The sequence below is a fragment of the Ochotona curzoniae genome, unplaced genomic scaffold, assembly GCF_017591425.1.
Source record: "Ochotona curzoniae isolate NIBS_2020 unplaced genomic scaffold, NIBS_Ocur_1.0 contig_2210, whole genome shotgun sequence".
Classification (NCBI taxonomy): domain Eukaryota; kingdom Metazoa; phylum Chordata; class Mammalia; order Lagomorpha; family Ochotonidae; genus Ochotona; species Ochotona curzoniae.
This window is the reverse complement of record NW_024465369.1, coordinates 23034584-23052746: the sequence shown is the minus strand read 5'-3', so window position 1 is coordinate 23052746 and position 18163 is coordinate 23034584. Positions and strand designations below refer to the sequence as shown.

The following is an 18163-nucleotide window of genomic DNA, read 5'->3' as shown; positions in this document are numbered from 1 at the left end:
ATATTTGAAACTAAAGTTAATTGATCAGTACATACTTTATTTCAAGCCAAAATTTTACATAAGACCAACAAAACTAAGTGTGGGCAAATTGTTCACATTGGAGAAATTACATATTTTTCAGGTTCTGAAAAGGAAGTTTGCTGACATACATCAGACTTTATCCTAAAGCCACCTGAAGATGTTTTAAGCATTTCTTAAGGGTATTGACAGAGAGAAATACAGTGTTATGGAAATACACACAACTCATGACAGTGTGGGCCTACTGATGGTGAACAGGTAATACTCATCTGTTCTCTGAAGAGATAGTGAAAAATATTAATAATCACCAAATAAATCCTCAGAATTACCAAGGAACAGTTAAAAACGACCAGAATCCAAACAGGTTATTTATATCATATTTATCTATAAAGTGACAACACTAAAAAACACATTGAAAACCAGTGTTTTAAACTTTGAATGTGGGATTTAAAAACATTCCATTAACTTGAAATTGCAATAATTTTTTTAAAAACCAAACAGCATTCGACTGGCAATTCAGGTCTAATTATAGCTGTAATATTCCCCAAAAGAATATCTACATTCTATGGGCTATCAAATATAATCTCCATTTTGCAACGTAATACAAAAATTTAACCATCATTTATACATTTTATATTTCTAAAAATTAGATTCTGCTAAATTTAGAATTCAAATTAAATCTGAAACCTAATATGTTCTTTATGACCTTCTCCCCATTCTTAAAAAAAAATTTTTTAAACACTGGAAGCAAATGATTATCAAAATGTAACTGCAACTTAAGGCATTTCAAAAGGAAAACTAATCAGGTACTATTTGGCATTTAATTTCCAAAGCAAAATTTCCACTTTTTTTCACTAGGAAGAGACTAACACGAACCATTTTTCATAAATATGACTACAGTAATCAAAACACAAAAAAGGGCTGATGTGCACTGTTTAGATTTAAAACAAGGTTAATACTTTCCCACTTGCCAAAAATACTTCTGATGACCAGTTTATAAACATTAGATTAACTGGTCATGTTAAAAGGTCCAGCAGTTTCAATTAAGCAACACTGGAGAATATCTATACACATATGCATATATACACACATGCATATGTATATAAATATTTGTTCTATATAGTCAATATATCTAACAGGCATTCCCGCACAAAATGAATTCTTACTTAATTGCCAGTTTTAATAAAACACTTGTTCACAGACCATCCGTTTGTCTTATATGAAGTTACGCAATATCAAATGTTCTGTTATGGTCTCCATCTTCTTCAGACTCATCCTCTGAAGCTGTTGAAAGAAAACAAGATGATCAAGAATGATTTTAAGGAGAATGAGAACAGGAAGTGTAAATATGCAGCCAGTCAGCAATGACTTGTGAAACAAATTCCCAATTTAGTATATTGTTTGATCAAAATGATAAGCTATCATGACAGGGTTAGGGTGGTCTGATTGTGGGTGATGCCCATCCACAACACCCCCACCCACACACCATTTATGATGTTATACAGTTTTATAAAAATGACAATGTTTAAAAATGTGGTTCAAGAGCATCTTCTAAAAAAGTTCTGAGATCAATTTGTGTTCATAACAGCTCATGACATGTACACTAGAGAAAAGTGAATGTAAGCCAAGTGCTCTCACACACCTGAGTAGAATCTGGCTTATTACCGCTGCATGTTTGATGCATCCGATGAGAATGAAAAAAAATGTACATAAAATCATATGTTATGGGTGATCTTGCAACTTACATTAAAGCTATGTCTATACAATGCCAAGAAAAAATTTAATTTAGTGAGTCAGAAAAGCTTTATATAGACACAGCCTAAGTTAAAATAACTGGATTTAGTAAAAATCTTTTGTTGAGATTATTCTCCACATGGTCACAAACTTATCACTCTGCCAACATCTGACTTCAGGTTGTTCAAGTCATTAAAAAGGTTCAAAATTTAGACTTCTGTAAACTGTTTTGAATGTGAAGAAAACTAAATATTTAACCAGCATCTTCACTATCAATAAGTACAGAAAGATTTAATGTACTCTGCTTAAATTAATATTGGACAATTTAAGAGTATCCAGCAAATGGATCAACCTTTAGCAAAGCACAGGAAAAGTATACAATATTCATAGATGAAAACCATTTCTAATAAATAATGCCAAACATATAATATAGTTTACTGAATGAAATACATTATATAATTAAATTTTATGATAGATCATGGAAAAAGTAAACAGAATAGTTTTTAGGGAACTTTGTTGGAACCCATCTTCATAACGTATGAATGTTTTGGTAATTGTGTTAGGTGGTACACCAGATCTTTCACTCTCATTATTTTTTTTCTATTTTTTCCTCTCTCTCTCACATGTTTGAAGCACACATTGCTATGTTTGGGGAATGCAGTGTTAGTTTGGACTGTTAGTTTTATTTAAGAAACAAAGCAAAACCCAGTGGAAAATGTAAATTGACTCATCTCTATTGTCACATCTGACAAAGTTTAAATTATAACTTTAAAAAAAAAAAAGAAAAAGAAAAAAAAAGATGAGACCTTAGATCCAGTAAGGCCTCTGTGCTAAGAAGGCAAAAAGGAAAAAACAATACCAAATGAATTCCTACTGATTCAATCCTCACAAAACACTAATTAAACAATGAAAAGGCATTGCCTGGTTTAAAAAACAATCCTTTTTAAAAGTTAAAATTAGTATAAACTTAAGGGCAAAAATCTATCTTACAATATCCAAGGAATTAAAAGTTTCTTATGAAGACTAAGACCTCAAACTGACTTCAAAGGATGCTGCGCTTTCTCTAAAGACAAATTTTAACGGTGAGTATACAAAGTAATCTGAGAATACGTACTAAAGGACACCTCAAGGAGTGCTGTGCAGTGGGAAACCTGCTGCTTTGGGTTGAAAAATTAAATAATGGTTGAATGAAGTAGTCTCAGCTTCCAACAAAATGTTACAGACTCTAACACCTGTGGCCCCACCACTATGAGGCACCCTGGGAGCTACTGCACTTTGCAAAGGCAGAATTTACCTAAGCCTGTAAATCCAACTCCATCTAGGAATCCTTCACTTTGGAGTCTGAAATGTAAACTTAATACCAAGCTGTTGTTGAGCTTGCTGCCTTTTAGATTAAGGTATAGCAAAATCCGTTAAAGAGCCAAAAGGATCTGACAAGGGGCCAAACCCCTACCACCACCAGGGAAACGGCCTTAGCTTCTGCTGGAGATCCACAATCAAGACTGTTTCTTCCTTACTTTCCCGGAACCATATATAAGCTCAGATAAAACCTTTCATAATCTCACAAAAGCTGAAAACAAGTACCAAAAACAAACAAGCAAACAAAACAAACTCTAAAACTAACAGATAAAGAAATGTGGTTTGATTAGTAGTTAAGCTTATTATCTTCCTGTTGATTAAAGTTCTAAAATGAGTGTGAAATAATAATTAAAATTATATCCTTTTGTACCTTAAAACAAGTTTAAAAACTATGCTTAATACTCATGTCACTTCGACCCATATTTCCCAATCAATCATTCGTTCTGCTATACTAAGCCTATAAATGAAGCTCTAACTGGTAGAAAAGAGTGTATACTTTGGTTGTGTTCTGTGGGTTTAATTTGCAAGAATAAATTCAACAAGTCTGGGGAGGGGAAATTCCACCTACTTTCGAGATCTTCCATATGTGCCTGAAGCGTTCTTGCAAGGTTAATAAACTAGAAACAATGCAGAAAGAAATACAGTAGTTTAAATGTTGCAAATGGATCTAAATATAGAACCAGTATAGGAGATTTCATTAATACTAAAGTCAAATACCATTTTAAGCTTTTAAATAGGGGCCCTTTTCCCCCTACCTCAAAAATTATACCTTAAGGGAATTACATTTAAGAAATTCAAATTATCAGCATTAATCAAATAAAATCAGTTTCTTAACTCTAAGAGCAGATACAATAATTTTTATTTATTTAAGAATAAAACTGTCTTCTTGTAAAACAAATTACAGCAGAGAAGGGATCTTCACCTATGGTAATCAAATTTTAGTGGCTAAGGGAAGAAAAAATTCAAGAGTAAGTATTTTCCTACCTCAACCTGATGCCTGTACAAGTTTGCATTTAATTCTAGACTTAAATCTTAAAATGACTTCAATTTTAATACTAATACACAGAGTAATAACAAAACTTTTCTTGTGAAGAATGAATTCAAAAGACCTTATATCCTTCTTATATTATTATTCTTAACACTTAACATACCTTTTCAGAAATAATTTTAAGCCATTCAGTAAATTTAAGGGCTACCAATTTGTAAAATATGCAAAGGTCAAGATACCTGCTCAAATTCTGAATGCCCCTGCTTATGTTTTAATCTGTAATCATGGTAATCATCTGTCAATTAGTTCCCTGTTGCAGTATACACAGGATAAAATACAGTCCAAAGTACTGTGTCCTTAGAAGCAGTATTTTATACCTTGTATTGCAGTTGTTTCAATGAATTCTACCATGAATTCTACTACATTTCTCATCAAAGTAAACATTCGTAGAAACAATTTGAAGGGTATATTTATGAACACATCTAAAGATAGGAAGTGTTCATAATAATGCTGGAGTAGTAACGGATACAGACCCCCAGCTCCTGCTACAGAAAATGGCCAAGGCAGCAGACATTAATTTTCTCTAGTACAAAGAGCACCATTTCCTTATTTATCTATGTCTGAAAAAACAACTAGTCTAAATGTTATATATGGCCAATAGCATAGGCAGTAGATACCAGTTAGTCTGTATTTTAAGTAGTTTGCAATATGACATGAAGAAAATCACTGATAATATCCAAGAGGGCAGTTAAACTGAAGCTTACTTCTCATTCATTGTCTTTTGACTTCGAGCATTCAAGCTCAAGTTTCTAAGTTATGATACGGAGTTGGCTTGTTTTGGCTTATTAAAAAGAATATTCGCTCCTTTGTGTTTCCAATTCTGTTCCTATTTGTCACTGAAATATGTTCCAATTACTTTCAAGAGCTAGATTACTTCGTTCTCTAACATATTTATGAAAAAATAAGCAGTTACAGAAAGAAGAAGTTTAAATCCACTGTCTCTTCATTTTTAACAAACATGTTAAAGTCAGATCTCCCCAAGGAGGAGTGAACATATGTGCTTTCTAAGAAAAACAATGACTCCATCATACTCTCCCTCCTCTCCCACTCCAATATTACTTACTCGGACACGTGTGCTTGGTTCATTTGTATTTCCCATCATGTCAGAGAAGCTTTGTTCACACAGGTGCAACAATACAACTAGGTAGAGACCAGAGCTGATAAACTCATACTCAGCCTTCAATAAGGAAGCCACAGGACAAAAGGAAAAACAGAAAATAAAAAATTAGGAAGGGAGATGGATATTCACAGAATACTGATAAACTAGAGGAAATCTTATATCTGGTTCCTTGTGATACAGTGCCCTAAAAATAAAAGGCTGTTGTTCATAATTTCATAAATTTTTATTAATGCTATATAATGAATCCATGTGGGTGTGATTATCTCTTCATTCTGTTTTCCTTTATATATGAATTTATATGATTTATATAAATGATTTCATGATTTATATTAAAGTGGAGAATTCAATTCATTTGGTAATTTATGCTTTGGTTTTCTACAAAGCCAGTAACATTTCATTTTACAAAGAGCTGTAGTTATGTATATTTACTTAAAAATCATCATTTAAATGAAAGGAACTATTTTGAGTAAAATCTACTGACAATACAGTCTTGTGTAATACAACTAATCTAAAGACAACAATAACCACAAGAATGAACCAAAAAGGTAACACAGTAACTTCTGTAATACTCAAAGAAGATTGCTGTCTGATTAAAAAAACTACGACTATGAGGCCAGGCTGTGGCGTAGCATGTAAATCTGCCACATGGCAGTACCAGTATCTCATATGGGCACGGGTTGAGTACTAGCTGTTTCACTTTTGACCCAGCTCCCTGCTTATGTGTCTGAAGAACAGCAGAGGATGGCCCAAGTGCTTGTGTGACAACACATACATGGAATAGACTTGGAAGAAGATCCTGACTCCTGGATTCAGCCTAGATTTGTTGTGGCCATTGTGGCCATCTAGGGAGAGAACCAGCAGACGGAATACTGTATCTGCCTCTTTCTGTAACTCCAAACAAACAAAATGAATCTAACAGCAACAACAAAAAACCATGACTATAAAGTTAGGTAAAAATAAAATAGGCCCTGTAATTTTTACAAAGTAAGTTCTATTTTTCTTGGTAAATTTACCACTGACATTAAGAATCATACATTCTTAATTATAAATTTAGCAAGTACTATGTATCCCAGAAACCTGAAATGTATCTATTTCATTTTCAACTTCAAATCATATTTATAAAGCTTTTAGAAACTAATCATCATACTACACTGGACAGCAATGATATTAGCAATATGAGGCTAATCACTCAGATGAGCACTGTGTTTAAGGCCATCTGAATCCACAATTCACACAGAAAACAAAAAATCAAAAGCCATGAAATTCAATCAAGGGCTGTCACTGTTTTTACAATACCACTATCTGGTATTTCCTAATATTTTGAAATTATTTTAAGACTGTGAGTCATTAAAATGCTTCAAGAAATAATAACACTCCTGGCTGAAAAATGTCTAAAGGAAGACGGCAGGAGAAAACAATGCCCTTAAAACTGTCATTTTTGGGAGAAAAACATATACTTCCTTTCTCTTTATTATTCTGTATTTCCATGCTCTTTCCCTTTTTCTATAATGTGTCAATGATTACTACTCTACAGAATCTTCTTGAAGAAAACATTAAGATAGTTCCTGGCTGAAACGGACAGAATAAAAACTCCTGACATTTCAATGTAGATCAGTGACTCCTAAAGGCCTGGAGCTAGGTGACTAATTTCAAGGAATATGAAAATTTCCTAATGTTTTTAAAGCTAAATTTTTTCTGAGGCCCACAGTTTTAATCAGATTTTCAAAGGGTATCATTATCCACATATTTTAAAACTAAAAGCTGTTCACAAAAGATCTAATATTCACTTGAAACATCCAGATTTATAAAACACCACAAACTGGTAGGTACCAGAGACCTAGAGAAGAAGGGAAAGGGGAGAAACTGCTTAATGGTTTACAGAATTTTCTTTGTAAGTGATTAAAGTTTTTAAGAATAAAATGGTGATTAAAAGTTTACAGCTCTGGCAGGCCTAATCTAGGACAATTTCCCTATGTTTATGTAAGAAATTTGATCAATCTTATTAAAACTTTCACTTTGCTATATTTCTTTGACTCAGAAAAGAAAAATAATGTATAGGGTTTCTGACCATGCTTCAATCTTTTCTTCAAGAGCTGTCCGTTAAGCATAGGATAGACACTTACCAAATTAGGCAAAATATACTAACTTGTTCATTTGCATGAGCTCTATGTAGTTCATGAATATCAAAATCCTCCAGGTTAAGCTGCAACTTCTCTTTGCAGAGTTCACAGGTAGTTACGGCCTCCAAGGAAGAACCTGGTAAAAATTGAATTGCAAGTCAAGCTCAGCCTTTCAATGTCTTCACAAGACATTTTCGGTTAAGTTTTAGTTTTAAATAGATAGCACAGAAAATCCTGCTGAGAAAGAAAAATAAACAAACTGCATTATTGCAATAAACCAGTCCTATCTTCCAAAATAGCAACCAATATTCAATGAGCAAGTCAGATCATGCCCTATGGCATTTAAACCTCTAGCCATTAATTAAATATGTATTTTCCTCCCACATACTCAAATATCCTTGATAGTAGAAAGCAGACAGAGGGATGGAATGTCAGCTGTACTTCCTACTTCTTCCTTAAGCACCATGGCATAAAACAATGTTTAGTCATAAAGTAACTCAAAACAATTAAGTTACATATCCAGGGTAGTTAATCTGATGTGACAGCACACACCTAAGGCTTTAGGAGAACAAAGAATGTACCCTAAATAAGGCAGAGACAAAAGGACAAACAGTTCATGGTGCAAAAGAACATTATATGCTTACATGAAATAATAGAATAAAATAGAACATTATATGCCTGTATGAAACATCTAAAGTAAATGTAAAGACAAAGCAGATCCAAAGCTGCCAAAGAACAAGGGGTTACTGCAGTAGGAGAGTTTCTATTTAGGGTAATGAAAAAGTAGAAATGCACAACAGTGAAGGTGCACAGCATTCTGAATGCACCGAACTAAATAATATTGTCCCAATGGCAAACTTGAAAAATTTGTATCCTACAGTGTTTTGTTCATTTTTAGAAAATCTGAAATGTAGAATAACAAGAGACAGAGATCGTCCATCCTTAACACACATCCTAAATGCCCCAAATAGCCAGGGGCTTAATATGCACCTGACGCCAGGAATGCCATGCCTGCCTTCCCACACAGGTGGCAGGGATCTAATAACGCTGCTTCCCAGTGTGAAAAGCTGAACTGGAGGCTGAAATCAGTTCCAGGCACTATAAAATGAGATGTGAACATTCCAACCTGTTAACTTCAGGCCCTGCACTATGACACCTGACCCCTCTTTTAAAAATACTTTTAAATAAATAAAAGTAACTTTTAAAAAATAACTTCTACTGTTTAATATGCATTCACCAGTTGATTACTTGCAAGCTCCTGACCTTATGTTAGTAGTTTTGTCTCATTCGACACATAACGTTTTACATTCCTGTGTTTATTTTCAGATATGGCTTCAAACCAAAAGCTGTCCTAAACATTACACTAAGCCTATATGAAAAACAGGCTAGAATTGAAATTCAATTACTAAGTGCTGTTACTAGCCAGGCAATAATCAAAGGTTCTAGAGATTCTGAGTAGTGGCCCATTTCAAAGAACTCACAAAATACAACCACTGTTTCTTAGTTTATTTAACTGAGGCAAATTTGAGAGCTGGAGTATTCCCACAGTTGTCAAGTCACCACTTGTAATATCTGCCATTCCACAAGGAGTGCCAGGCTTGCTTCCAAACCAGCTTCCTACTACAGCGTCTAGCAGACAAATGACAGTCCATGCACTTGGATTCTTGTTACGCAAGGCAAGGATGTAGTTCCTAGCTCTCAGCTTCACACTAGCCCAGGACTAGGTAATCAGGAACATTTTATCAAGCAGGTCAAAGCTCTGTCTCATTCTCTATCACACTTCCTTTTAAATAACTTTTCCATGTTCAAGAAAATAGTAATAATTTATTTGCATTCCCTAGAAAACAGCTGAAAGCATAAGGAGTTCAAATCTTAGAAAGTATAGTGTCTATATTGTTTCAAAATGAAGTGTAAGTACGCTGTAATCTTCACTACTGTCATGTGTTGCATCAAGAATGGCAAAACAGTAACAAATGCACTAATTAAAATGAAACTAAAAGAAAATTCATATTGCTTAATGACACTTAGCCAATATAGTACCAAGTTGTAATCCATACTCTTATGTTTGTGGCAACACTGATGTATAAACACCTATTGCATTAAATAGGTAGCACATGCTCAATTGTTTAGTACATAATACCTGATAATTCTGAACAATTAATTTACTGTTTTATGTATTCATTACATCTTTTTTAACTTCAGTATATTTTCTTTCTTAACAAAAACAAAAACAGGTTTACTTTAAAACACTGTGCTCAGTTTATGGTACCATCCAGCTTCACATATACTCTTTGGATGGCACTGTTGTTTTTTGTGTGTGTGTTTGATTTAATTTGCTGTTTTCCTCAGCGTGGTCACAAAAGCACCAGTCACACCCCCACCTATAATAGGGCACAGTCGGCTATACCATGAAAACTTTAAAAATATACTCTACAATGTTCCCACACTGACGCAACTGACTGACCATGCATCTCTCAAAAGATCTCTGTCCTATATCGTTGATATAGTATGATATATCATTATTTCAAATTTGTAAATAAAATCAGCTTCTTTCTTTTTAATAATACAAATACTTTTAGATTAAAAGAAACTAAAATTCATCTGGAACATTTTCCTAATTTTCACAAGTCAATTATTGTAGCAATACTTTATATTTTATATTGTGATCTGAGGAAGAATATATTAAGATATTTTAGAACTGTACTCAGACACAGTAAAAATATCAACTTCAGAGCTCATGTTAGTTCACATTATTTTGTATCTTAGGATTTAATTGTTCTCTTTCATGGAATGAGAGACTTAGCAAGTCATTCAAGAAAGGTCACCACTGCTAGGAGTAACCAGGTTATGCTCACATTCCTTAGTCAGAGCTATTTAAATTATAATCCAGCTCATTCAAGAAGCTTCAAACGCATCTGCCCAAGCTTGTCTAGACTGGTTTTACTCATCCTGTATATCCAGTAATAGCTTAGCCATCAGTGTAACACAGCTGCTTAATAAACAACTTAGGTCAACCTTTAGCACCACATCTTCCACAACACAGGGTCTTTGTTTAAGTGTGAGAAGTTTCAGCTGTTGATGTCTGTACCTATCTTAAAAAGTACTCATTATAACCTTATACAGTAACTCAGTATTACATTTGAGTATTTGCCATGACTGGTACAGTCATTAACGCATTTGATCTTCACAGCAATTCCATTTGGTATTGCTCAATTTTACTCATGGAACTGAGGCCCAATTCCAGACCTACTTAAAAACCTTTGAAAAAGAGTATCTACATTTTAAAAACAGTGATTTTTATCAGCAATCTGAGAACCACTGTTGAAAAGCATGTTCAAGATCCTGTAGTTAGCTAAATATTGGACTATAAGTTAGACAAATACTGGTATTAATATATTCCAATCTAAGCTTGTCTAACTAAAAAGCTAATGTTAAAATAACACGTTATTAGGGAAAAAAAACCCTTAATGTTTAATCTCTAGGATCTGTTTTTCCTCCTCACCCAAAACTAACAAGGCAACTGCCAGTTCATCAGGCTGAGTAAAGCTGTTCTTCATTTTGGTAAGAGCTCACATTTCCGGGCGGTGAGGACAAAATCAGTGCCATCATACTTCAGTGTATCAGACGTCCAATTGCACATAATCACATACATTTACTAATCTGATCTAGTTTCCCACTTTTCTCACTCTGTCATTTTGACTATATCCTCTGGCACTTGTGGTCTACGCATCAGTAAATACCTCTAAGCCTCAACATGGCTAGGTAAACACTCCCAGTTCTAGTCCTCACTCCCAAGTTCTTGTCAGTGCAGGTCCTACGGAAGTGGCTGTGGGTGGACCTGTGTTGTGTTCCTGCCTTTGGCCTTGGTCCCTGTGAGCATTTGGGGAGTGAAACACAGATGGAAGCTGTCTCACTGTCTATTCTGATTCTCAAGTAAGCAATATTAATCTTTCTTTCTCTCAGGGACCAGTGCTGTGGTGCAGCAAGTTAAGGCAAGGCTGGCATTATGTGAGCACTAGTTTGAGCCCCAGCTTCTCTTTCTCCAATTCAGCTCCTTGCTAATGACCAGGTAAAGCTGGGCCCCTGCTACCCAACATAGGAGACCTAGACAAAATTTCAACTTCCACCTGGTCCAGACCCTGCTGTTACTGGCATTCGGAAAATAAACCAGCAATGGAAGGTAACCCTGTCTCCGTAAGTCTGCCTCTGAAATAAACCTTTAAAAAAAGCCTTAAAATTTCACACCCCTAAATAAAACATGTCTTATCAACCCATATAACTCTATGCCCCCATCTCCCAATTCGTTGATAGTAGTTTGAAAAGGAAATGTATATATATTGCTGTTCCTCCATTTTCATACCTCCTTTTTTCTCCTTAATCAGGTCTTGCAAACTTATGATTCCATCACTCCATCCAGAGAGACTAAAGCCACCAAGGATATTCATGCTATCAAGCCCAACCATCATTTCTTCATTCTGACCTTATTTGAGGTCTCAGCAGAATAGGATTGATATTACCCTCTTCAAACATTTTAAAATACTCTCTTCTTTGAACTCGCACAATACACTTTCCTACTTTTCTTCTTAGCTTACTGGATGAAGGCTGCACTTCAAATGTGCTTTACTCTCATTAAATATTTGAATGCTGCAGGGTTGTATTCCTGCTCCATCTCTTTGTTATGTGATCTTTTTCTAGACAACCTTATGCAGTCTCAAAGCTTCAATTTTTGCTTTCATGTTTATAATTCACAAAATTGTTGCTTACGATTTCTCCTGAAATACCAAGCTTGTCCAACTACAGACTAACATTTCCACAACTGTCTAATAAATAGAAGTTCACATATAGCCATGTCCAAAATCTATTCCATTTGCAGCTTCTTTATTTCAGTAAAAGGCGCTATGATTCAGTTAGTTTTCTAAGCAAAACATGAATTATGCAAAAATGTTCCTTCACTTTATTCACATTGGCAAATTTTTCAAAAACACAGCAAATTCTATTTCTGTCATCACTATCACAAATTCAAACTGTCACTGTAAGAAACTTCAGATTGGTCTCCCTGTTTTCACCAATCCCCATAAAATCCATTCTCCACAGTTTACCCAACCATCAATAAGACCACACCAGATCCAGTCTCTGGTGCAACCCTCAGCTCTCTAACCCCACCCCAGTGTCTTCATACCACATTTAGAAGACAGTCTAAGTTGTGAATCCTGGTTGTAAATAAAATTCTCCCATGTGAGCTAGCCTCGGTTATCTCTCAACTCAATCATTCCTTCCATTCCCCACTAATTATATATTAGGCACACTGTGCATCATCCAATTTTTCGTGCACATACACACCCAAGTCATTCCCAATTTAAACTGTACTTGGGGACAGAATTATGACTAGAGGATTAAGTGACCACCTGCAACGCCAGCCTCCCATACAGGTGCCAGTTTGTGTCTCAGCAGCCCCACTTCTGATCCAGTTTCCTATAAATGGCCTGGGAAAAACAGTGGAGATTGGCCCAGTGGGCAGATGGTGCTGTCACTCACATGGGAGACCAGAACGAGACTCTTTCTCCTGGCTCTGGCCTGGCCCCGCATTCCTTACTGCAGCCATCTAATGAACCAGCAGATAGAAGATCTCTAATTTTCCACTAAATGAAAAAAACTTAAAAAAAAAAAAAAAGTCTTCACAATACCCGCTTTATTAGAATAATGCTCTTCTCAGAAATATCTAATTCCTCACTAGGAATTATTCCTCACTTGCTAAGTTACTGGGGATTTCTCTGCTCACTTGCCCAGGACTGCTTTACTCTTCAATTGTTAATATATGCCTTGTCAGAATTATGTTATAAGACCGTTTTGACTGCCCTAGAATGCATGAAGTTCTGTAAGATTTTGCCTGAACACTATAAACTACTAAATTTAAATAAAAATATTAGAAAAATAAATATCTAATTTCTTACTGATCTGTCTTAATGCCCTCACCTCAAAAAGGTATTAACTTAATTGCTAGTACCATGACCAGAGCCAATGGTTTGTTCTGCTTGTTCATTGTATTGTATCCCACAATAAAAACTCTGCATGGCTCCCCAAGATTAGGCCCTCAGGGAATAACTGAACATCTATGACAGACGAATCCTAAAATGTAAGGTGACAAACAGCATTATAAACGACAGAAAGCTGGTAAATACTATCATTTTTGTGATTCAAAAAGGATCTTGTATGATACAAGGTCATCAGTGATCACAAATTGTAATTATGTCATTTGTGCACAGAAATAGTTTGCTGAATATTATAAAACAAGATTAATGCTCTTTAATGCTTTTGTTTAGATTCCAATGACTGAGGTATATTTACACATGAGCCATCAATAAACTGTAACAAATGTGTTAGCTTAAATGCATACATATGTGAGTCTTGGAAAAGTTTTTAAAACAAAATACACAAATGGGTAACTCTTACCAGAGTTAATTTTAGCCTGCAACCACTTTTTCATACACTCTTGGTGGACATACTGTAGACTTCCTGTGCACTTGCAGGGCTCTATCAGCAAATTAGATGATGAGGCAGCTGCCATCTGACAAATTCTACACAAGTCGCCTTCTTCTTCCTCAGAGTCCTCTAGCAGGAGGCTGGAAAACAAAGCACATTTTTCAAACAGAACTATCATAACTCATCCTGGTTGGTCATTTACCATGACATAGAACTCCAAATTTCTCGTTATTCCTAGTTTTACAATGAGTAGAACACAAGCAAAAAGTAACAACAACAAATAGTAACCACCATAAGACATTTCATGGAGGAAAAAAAAAAGAATTTTAAAGGTAAGCAAATTAAGCTATTCTATCACTTCAAATAATTTCATTTGTCTTAACTTCAGTTCTCTATTTTTCACTGCCACTTTACAAATACTCCTATGCAACTAAAGTTCCATAGTGTATCAAACTACTTCAAGCCCAATACACCTATATGTTCATCACCTCTGTATCCTTATCTCCCAATGTTAAGACACTTTTAATGGCCCATTCTCTCTAGCCCTAAAAACCTTTTAGATCATCCTGGTGTAAGGTAGGCTTTTAAACTGTGGAACAATTTCCATTTACCTCTGTCTTTTACTTAAGAGGTTAACTTTCACTGATTAATTTAAACACAGGCAAAAGAGCTGTGTAACTAGTACAGTACTGTGTTAAATCCCTACTGCATTAGTCCATGGCTGGCATGAGAATGGTACTCAGTGGGCCCAGCCTGATGGCTAAATCAGTGGCTAAATCCTCACTTTGCATGGTTTATGTCCTGGCTATTCCACTTTCCATTTAGCTCCCTGCCTGTGGCCTAGGAAAGCAGTGTAGGATGGCTCAAAGCCTTGGGACCCTGTACCCATGGGGTAGACCCAGAAGTAGCTCCTGGCTTCAGATTAGCTCAGTTTAGGGCACTGCGGTTATTTGAAGAGTGAACCAATGGACAGATCTTTCCCTGTTTCCTCTTTGCAAATATGCTTTTCAATAAAAATACTTGATACTGGGTCCAGCAAAACAGCATAGCAGTTAAAGTCATCGCCATGAACACACTGGGATCCCATATGGGCGCTGGTTCTAATCCCGGCGACTCAACTTCCCATCCAGTTCCCTGCTTGTAGCCTGGGAAAGTAGTCGAGGACGGGCCAAAGCTTCGGGACGCTGTACCCGCGTGGGATACCCGGAAGAAGTTCTTGGATTCTGGCTTCAGATTGGCTCAGCTCCAGCCTTTGCGGCCACTTTCTAATCCTCCTCCTCTCTGTATATCTGCCTTTCCAATAAAAATAAATAAAATCTTTTTTTAAAAAAAATTAAAAATGGTACTCAGTAATTTGAAAATACTGAACTGCTAATGAAATGAAATATGAATTTTATGGATTCCTGAATGAATTTAGCAAAGCTTGAAGATACAAAATGCCGCTGTCAGTAGACTTTTATCTGCAAGCTTAATCAGACCTAAAGCTGGGCAAATATTTTAAAAGACTGAAGACACAGTGTTTTATGTTTTTATCTTTTGTATTTAACTTTTCTCATCCATAAATTCAATTGCTTTTAATGTGGCAAATTTAAATTTTATAAACCCTAATTTTACTGTATAACTCTTAAAATCTTCATACATGAGGCAGAATTTAGTAAAGGTACACACATACAAACATACAAACTCTATGGCAAAAATGTGCTATTTTTAAAACAGGGTTTTGCTGACTAAACTAACGTTCTGCCCTCTGCCCACACTTACTTTACCCATATTTGTGTAACCCTGACACAGCAAGAAAACGTATTACTTTCTACATTCCTCAGCAGAAGCTTTTAACCAGATGGAATTGTTATAATAAGCAACCATTAAAGCCACATTACCAGGGAAGAGAACATCATTTTCCATAAGAAAACTATGAAGTTCAAAACCAAGATAACAGCCTAAATGTACAAGGTATGCCATACAAGGAAAAATAGCAGTAGCTTCACATCCAACATGTCAGAAACATGTCAACCTTCCTTCACCAGAACTGGAATCACTAGTTTTATTACAGCACAAAAATGCCCAAAATGATAGTAACTGTGTCTCCCAACAATTCAATTAGGCCTTTTATCAAACAAAAAGATCTTTAAAAGCTAATCTACAACTTTGTCTTTCCTTCCTACCACTGTGCTCTTTATAGCAGTATATTATATTTAATCATAAAAGTTATTCAAAATCAGATGGCAAATAACCAAGTTGAGAATAAAAACTAATCATCTTTTTTTGGTCTTCCTCCCATATTCTAACTCTTACCAGTGACTTTCATACAAAATATAACTGCAAGACTTCTTTCACATGAAAACTTTCTAACTCTTGAATTTAACTGGTATCTGTTGAATAATCATAACATAAGGATGTTTAGTATATATATGTGTGTGGACTTAAAAAAACAAAATAAGCTTACTCTGTGCAACTGATTTTACTTAATTCCATAAAAGCATCCAAGGTAAGGGTAGCATTAAGATGTTGCTTATGACACCCACATCCCACCCTGGAGTGCCTGGATTCAAGTCCCAGTCCCACTCCAGTTTCTGGCTTTCTGCTGCTGCACACCCTGACAGGTAGCACTGGCTCAGGCAGTGTTCCTTTTGACCCATCTGAAGACTCAAGACCGATTTTCTGAACCAGACCCAGCTGTTGTAGGTATATGGAAACTAACAAGAGGAGAGTAGAATTGTCTCTACTGCCATCTGCTTTTCTAACAATTTCAAAAACTTAAAAGCTTTAAAGTTAGCAATATATATGAAGGGTAGATGAACCATCTTAAACAGATGTATTGATAATTCATGATGGCTTGATTTCTTTTAATAATCCCAGTTAACATTAGCCTATCAAGGAACAGAGAAAGCGACTGAGTTTTTTTTATTTTGGGAAAATTTAACTCTAAAAAGGTTAAAAATAACCTTTAGATCATTTCTTGATGCTTTCATTAAGCAAGTGTTGCTTCAATTAACATTCACCCATTTATCAATGAAACCCTAATATTAGTTACAAATGTTACAGGGGGAAAAATTCAGCTATTTTGAGTAACCACCTCAGAAATAAGAGTTCTTTCTTTAAACCACTCGTTTTATAGGCTTTAAGATAGGTTATTCAAATTTACCTCTCTTTTATTTTCTGCAGTCTTTCTGGATCTCTGGAAGACGCACTTTTACTTTTATCACTTTTCCCATCAGTTGAATTCCAACCCGAAGGAATAATATCTACAGTAATCATGACATTGTCAGTCAAATTACTTCCGAGTGCTGGGGGCACTGCAAATCGGAATAAAGAACCAGGAAGAATCCCTGTTATTCCTGCATTTCTTCCACCTTGAGCCGACTCTGACGTGGAGCCTCCTGTGGCGGCACTACTTGATGCTGCAGTTGCTTGTGGTCTGTTGGCAGCAGCCCCAACAGGATCATTCTGTGCTTCTAGGTGAACTACTTCATTTGAGTCTCTTCTAAAAATATGAGATCTAGATGGCATCTCAGAGGTAGATAGCCTTGAGGATTCATCTCTTCCTTCTCGTCTCCTTCTGGAGAACAAAGGAGTGCACCTATTTCTAAATGAGGAAGATAACCATGGTCCTGTACTTCTACCTTCAGATTCCTGGTGAAAATTCTCTGAATCTGGCTCAGAGCTATGATTCTGGCTAAGAGATGACAAACCCCATCTTCGCCTAAGAAATCGAAATCCCTGAGGACCTTCAGATGCCCTATTGTCAGGAACTTCAGATGTAGATGTTGCAGTACTACGAGATTGTGAAGCTGTCAAAATTCTTGGAGAAATGTAAGAATTTTCAGAACTTAATGACCTTGTATTCAAGGAATCCTGACTAGATCTTCGTGAAAAAAATGTAGATGACATGCTAGATGCTATACGTGATAACAACCTCCTGGTTGTCCGCCTACCTTCATTGTCTGAAGACTCTTGAAATGATCTTTGAGATGAACCAACCCTTTCTGAATTGCTTATAGTTGGAGCTTCATCTCGATTTGGAATAAAAGAAAATCCAGATAGTGTACTGCTTCGGGAAGATCCTGATTCTCTTGAAGAGAAATGTGCCCTTAAAGAATTTCTGCTGGAGTCCCTAGAACTTGGCATGTTTTGATGTTCAGAAGGCAATTGGTGGTTGGTGGATGATGTATTCAACTGTAAAGTGCTCAATGAGTTCTCTTTTGGTCTTGCTCCCTGTGAATATGAAGGAACTCTGTCTTGAGCATCTATTTTTGAAAGGAAGAAGAGTAACCAATTACATAA

General features: G+C 35.7%; 1 protein-coding gene across 5 annotated transcripts in view; it reads right to left on the bottom strand.

Annotated features, from left to right (window-relative positions):
- Positions 1-16: 16 nt before the first annotated feature.
- Positions 17-18163, bottom strand: part of MARCHF7 (membrane associated ring-CH-type finger 7) — a 36606-nt gene continuing 18459 nt past the window's right edge. For 2 of the 5 annotated variants that reach the window (XM_040971616.1, XM_040971620.1), the window contains 5 exons: positions 17025-18126; positions 13850-14019; positions 7426-7535; positions 5223-5336; positions 2908-3728 (listed from right to left, as the gene is read on the bottom strand). In XM_040971616.1, the coding sequence (XP_040827550.1) occupies positions 3558-3728; positions 5223-5336; positions 7426-7535; positions 13850-14019; positions 17025-18126 (1667 nt within the window). In that variant the 3' untranslated portion in view covers positions 2908-3557. Of the gene's footprint in view, positions 1303-2907; positions 3729-5222; positions 5337-7402; positions 7536-13849; positions 14020-17024; positions 18127-18163 lie in introns of those variants that run through there. The other 3 variants (XM_040971617.1, XM_040971619.1, XM_040971621.1) reach the window with 3 other exon arrangements.